The sequence below is a fragment of the Anarrhichthys ocellatus genome, unplaced genomic scaffold (genome assembly GCF_004355925.1).
Source record: "Anarrhichthys ocellatus isolate YVR2014 unplaced genomic scaffold, GSC_Weel_1.0 scaffold103, whole genome shotgun sequence".
Taxonomy (NCBI): domain Eukaryota; kingdom Metazoa; phylum Chordata; class Actinopteri; order Perciformes; family Anarhichadidae; genus Anarrhichthys; species Anarrhichthys ocellatus.
Genome location: NW_022280133.1, coordinates 824,243 through 830,242, shown reverse-complemented (window position 1 = coordinate 830,242; position 6,000 = coordinate 824,243). Strand labels below are relative to the sequence as shown.

Genomic DNA, 6,000 nt, shown 5'->3' with positions numbered 1-6,000 from the left:
ACCCCTTACAAACATCACCACCACAGTACCTAAATCAGGAAGCACCGTGACACGTTTTTTTTTTCTTCTTTTTCCTTGTTTTCCCCCTGATACGGAGACACTTGAGTGATTACTGCAAACGGCGAACCATAAAGGGGGGAAAAAGGCGTTATTGTTGATGTTGACGACCACCGTCGACCGCTTTTGAAGGAAAGACTGACAGTTGGTTACATCCAGTACAAGGCTCGAGCTGTGGATGCATTTGGCACAGACAAAACCGGAGAAGGGTATGTGCACAGTCGATATGGCCAAATGAACACACACACACGAAAAAAAACAAATACGAGCCGAAAAAGTCCATGTAAAGACAGTCACACACATACGTTACTATCGCCACAACGTTACTGCTTTTTTTGTTGGTGTGTGGGGGGCAAAATACATGGCGTAATGATTGTAAACATGTTATCCACGTCGACTTGTTTACAACGCGTAACGGCCGTTTTGAAGCCCTGCAGGGAAATATGTCAGGAATGTAATTTTCTGGCTCGTCCGAGTCTATCTAAGTCGAGGTGACGGAGTGTTGTTTGATATTATCACTGTCACCAGACAGTGTCACTGCTTTGACAGTGTCGCCCCCACCACCACCTCCACCAATACTACCACCACCGCCCGCCCTGTTGCCTTCTCTCGTTAAACCAATCACAGTTAACAGTCGACGTACGTTTAACGCTTCTTTGATTAGTGGCAATACAACGCGCTGTGCTGAACGAATGTAAAGCCCGATGTCAATCATTAGATGGGTGTCTTCAATTCGGCATACATGGCGCGCGCCAAAAAGGACTTTAACCCAATAAAATTCAGAAATGTATAATTGCTCCGTACTGTTTGCTACCGGAAACCCCAGTGTGCTTGGTTCGCGGTGGAGCCTTGGACCAACGGGACTTATTTTGAACTTAATTAAAAGTGCGTTTTAATAGGCGGGTCATATATGTGCCGAATTTATCAGATCCGCATGAGGATTCTTATAAAGTATAAATAGTGTCGCACGATGCACGTCATCATGCATCACACTGTGTCTTCTTTAAATTTGAAGATTTTAAATGGAGTTTGACATCTAGATTTTGTGGCGCTTTCAATGAGAAATGAACATTTCAGTGTTAGTGGTCTCAAAATATTGTATTTTCTGTCTTGGCCAGTGGATAGACGTGTCAACTGGCTTTTAATCTAAAACATAGGCTACACTGTGTGAAGCCTGGAGGAAATTAAGTATTACATCACTCTGCATCCTATGAGAGGACGGGCCAACAGCAAGCTTAACTTGTTGCTTTACTTTACATAAAAAAAACAGTGAAGGCCTGTATCAGAAACTGTACAGGTGGATTGGCCTAACTGAACAGAACAAGCGCTGACTCTATGACATAATATGGACTGTCGTGTTTACACACGGTCTGTTTCTTTTCAAGAAAAAACAAAGAGAGAAAGTGGGTTTCAATGCAGCGACATGCTCATTTACCACCGCTTCTATACACGGTCTATAAATAAGTACTCACACATGAGTGGCTGCTTGCATCCGAACTGCGCTGATTTATTAAAGCCTGCAGCCCTGGTTGTCCTCTAGCCAGAGAACGCTCGGCACGGTAACCTCTGGCTCCATTGTATACGAACTACATGTAGGTTTAATCCCCACCCTCGCTTTTTCTCATCCTCAGAACACAGAGCAGATCATGTTAGTTGTTCAAGACGGTTGTTTTTTTTCAATACATAACATATCAGGTGCACCGTGTAATGGGATAATTCACCTTGTCACGGTCACACATGGCAGATATCCTTATTGTACGGGTGTTTCACTTTCGACACAGTTTCACTGCAGTGATGGAACTCTCCTTGTGATGATCTTGTAGCTTTTTGTGGCATGTCAAGGATTACTAACGAGACATAAAAAAAAAAAAGCTTGTGTTGACGTGCACGTAGCAGGATGCCAGCAGTTGTGGGTTAACCTTCGCATAGTTTGAGGAGGAGGCTCTGGTGGCCTGCGACTATACCTGAGGTGGGACAGCGGCAGGAATGCATTCCTTCACATTTCACTGGATTTGCTTCAGCTCAGCCGGGAAAGAACATGCCAAGAGGTTTGCTCAGCCGCCGTCACGCGTGTCACTCTGCATTCCTTTGCTTCGTCTACAAGACGGGCTTATACCAGCAGGCCGTGAGTGTCGTTTTGCAGACAGTTAAGCAAAGAAATGTAGGCGTTGTGTTAAAATGTCCCATACTGAGTGATGTTTTCCCACTCTGCCCACTAAATGTGTGTGTGACTGCACTCTATATCTGTGTTTTGCAGGTGATACACTGAGGTTAGTCAACTTCCGTCCTTGCAGACTTACAAACTTCCTCTCTTCTCTCACTTCCCCTCTTGTCTGCGCCTGTTCTTGGCAGGACAGGTTGAGTCACATTACCTGCTGCATGAACACCTCCGCGAATACGCAATAGCTTTGCCCAAGGCGTGGTGCTGCCTGTCAACTCAGGGTGCTTCCCTATCATCCGCAGTGGTGTCACAGCGTGCAGTGTGTCAGCTCCTCACAGAGATCACAGTGGCAGATGGTTCAGCTGAATATTTTGCCACCGGATCCGAGTCAAGAGGTTGTAGCTTGGATTAATAGATGGCAAACCCCAGGTGGCAGCGGTTGTGAATCTCCATCGAGGAGCATTGAGCTTATGCTTCAGGCCCGGGGCTTCATTACTGGGACGGGAGGTGCCCATGCATAACAAATCAAAACAAGGATATGCTTGAAAGGCAATAGCTATACACAGCATTGGACCCCTGGACCAAACCGATTGGTTTGTGTAGTGCCGTTTTGAAGCCTCGAGTTCGGCATTTTGGCCGTCGCCACCTTGGTTTTTGACAGTCGCTATCTTGTTTTTTTGCAATCAGAAGTGATGAGGGAGGGTGGAGACATTTTTTGGCCATCAAAGCATTTATAATTCAATTTCACGAACTCAAAACACACTGTGAAAGTTTCAAAGGATTAGGACAAAAACAGCGACTACTCCCAGACTGAACAACGCCGTGGTAGCGTTCTGTCATTCACAAGGTAGCCCCGCCCTAAAGCATACCCTGCTTCATGGTCTATTTTACTCTATATGGGATCATAATTTACCAAATGAACATCATGCTGTATTGAAGAAAACTTAAACCTAGAGATTGAGACCATAAACTCATGTTTACAATGTTTACTGAGGTAATAAATCAAGAGAGAAGTAAGTTCCTTTTCTCATTGACTTCTATACAATCTGACCTCCTTTTGGCAACCATAGGAGTCGCCCCCTGCTGGAGAGTAGGAAGAATGCAATTATAAGGTACTTCTGCTTTGTCTTCACTTTTCATACCCAGAGGTTGGCCCCTGGTCGGAACCTTTCCACCCCTTTCAAAACAACATCTGAGTGTGTGTACAAGAAAGAGATTGAATGAGCAATTATTTTATGTCAAACAAAAGATGGAAGCTACAGTAAAAAAGCAGTTTCAGACGGGCAGCTGGAACCCACGGGCAAACTTGCTTTAGTTCAGCCAGATGCTCGCGGCTGACTGGTCGCTGAGCTGACAAAACTCTGAATTCACTTCTATCTAGAAGGAGCGGTGATGGTCACGATTGTTTTTTGTCCTTTTTGTGGAGTTGTTATTTTGTCTCTCTGGTTGGGAATTAAGCAAAACACCTTCTAAGAAAATTGTTGAACCATGAATTGTCCTCAACCGTATACTAAGCTTCAGTCACTGTGGCCAAGCCTGGCTGGCTTTCTGTTCTCTGTTTTCAGAACTCCAAATTCTGTGGAGATTCAGAGAAATTCAGATTCAGAGGAAGACAAGCACAGAAGTCTTATTTCTATCAGGAGAAAGACAACTGTTGCTGTCCGACTTTATCTCTATTTGCACAAGAAGATGCCATCCGTCGGGGTCAGATGTTGACCTTTGACCTCAAATCTCTTGTCGAGAGGATAGTCCTTTTTACTGACAGAAATCCAATGTGTAACCCTGTCCTATCACTCTTTCTTGCGTCCTCTCTCCTCCCCTCTACACTCTACACACATTCATAGGCTCCATATTTATTACGTAATTGACTCGCAGTAGAGTGCAGCAACACGGTGCAGTCACTGGCGGCAGCCGGAGGGTTTAAAAAGAAACTGTCTCCTGTCTCGCTTGCACAAGAGCAAACATAAAGCGAAACAAAGGAGCCAGGCAACGGCACACAGACACACACGTGATCCAGCCACTTACAGCTTTAGCGGTAGACTGAAAGAAATAGGTTTGTCAGCGTGTTGTGTGTGTGTGTGTGTGTGTGTGTGCAAGGCAAGCTTCTTATCAAATCAAATATGCATTCAGTGGTTACGGCAGAACACACGTGCACTGTAAGTGCGTCGTTATAAGGTTGGTTGGTGAACGCTGCTGCGCTGCTGGAACAGATCTAGAAAGAAGCTGTTCGGACAGAAATCGTTAGACACTGGCCTGTATTTGAACTTTGTAATGACAACATTACCAGACAGGATGTATAAATCTATGATAATATGATATAACTGCTTTTCTGCTTGACCCTGTCTTAGTGGAGTCCATGACCTAAAAGCCTCTTAAATCCCAACAGAACAAAATCTCACCACCGTGGAGTTTATTTTCCCAAAAGATTATTATTTTTTCATCTTTATGGGAAAGTTGGACTTGAATGCTTGTATTATATACTAGCGGGTGACATTTTTATGTACTAACAAGCTGCAGAGAGAGAGAAAAAAACAATAAAAACGCGCCACATTGTTTACTTGGCTGCTCACATGCATCTCGCCGACCCTCGGTCTGTGGGAGTATCCTTCAGGCAGGGCAAACCCACTGGTGTGAAATCCATTGGAGAAATGTTGCTTTGGCTTTGTTTCTCCAAAATGGAACCACAAACATACTTACTGCAGGGCAATAAACCAAGCCTCAATGTGCCGAATGATATTGTTTCCAAACCTGATTGCTCCCAAGAGTTTTATTGCGGTGGTTGTTGTAGAGTAATCCCTTCTCCCCTTTTTGACAGCATTATAAACCATCTGATCCTGACAGGGAGATTTAAGTTTCAGCAAGATAATATCCCTCTCATCTCCACAGAGCTACAGTCTACAGAGCTACAATAAATAGCTGTACCTCCTCTATCCTCACTGAAAAACAGAGGGATTTGGTTTGGTTTTCACTACAGGTACTATTCCTTTAGCCGTTCTGCAATCTGTCTGGTGGACAGTGCTCTGTTCTCCATTGTTAAGGTGGGAAACTGAAATCTGAAAGAGAACAGAAAATAGGTCCAGTATGTGCTACAAACAGAAGACATAAGGTAGAAGGTTTGTTTGAATGTCGACATGCAGGTTTTTGGCTTTGTCTTTTTTGAAATAATAATACATTTTATTTGTATAGCACTTTAAAAGGCACTCAAAGACACTTTTACATGGTAAAAAACAGAAACAATAGAAGGAATTTCAATGTATACAAAATAGATGACATAATAATAATAAGGAATAGCACAAAAAAAACATACATTTTACAGGTCAAACGCTGATTTAAATAGGTGAGTTTTACGTGCAGTTTTGAAAGTGGGCAGCAATGGAGAAGGCCCTGTCCCCCCCAGGTCCGATGCTAGGGCAGAGTAAGGAGGTTGGCATCGGCAGATCTGAGGTTGCGTTTGGGATCGTGTCGATGCAGGAGGTCCGAAAAGTAAGAAGGGGCGAGGTTATGAGGGGCTTTGTATGTGAGGAGAAGAATCTTGAACTGGATGAGCTGAAAGAGCGACATGTGATGGACAGCTCAGACAGATGATTGCTCAAATGTGCTGCAGACTGTGCTGTGTGATAATGGATTCTTCCAGGTGCTGGCCTGTATGTAGCCGCCCCGTCATAAGAGCTTTTACCATCCTAATGGAGTATTTAAAAGGAAAACAGAAATGTTTCCAAAAAAAAATGCACTCAGACGCACCTGGAAATTAACAGCAAGGCATGGGTTAATTTGTGAAGGAG

General features: G+C 43.9%; 1 protein-coding gene across 1 annotated transcript in view; it reads left to right on the top strand.

Moving 5' to 3' along the window:
* The window catches only part of LOC116399151 (myelin basic protein), a 34,016-nt gene continuing 28,016 nt past the window's right edge, over positions 1–6,000 (top strand). The window contains exon 1 of the mRNA XM_031876075.1: positions 1–266. Within this exon, the coding sequence (XP_031731935.1) occupies positions 236–266 (31 nt within the window). The 5' untranslated portion in view covers positions 1–235. The remainder of the gene's footprint in view (positions 267–6,000) is intronic.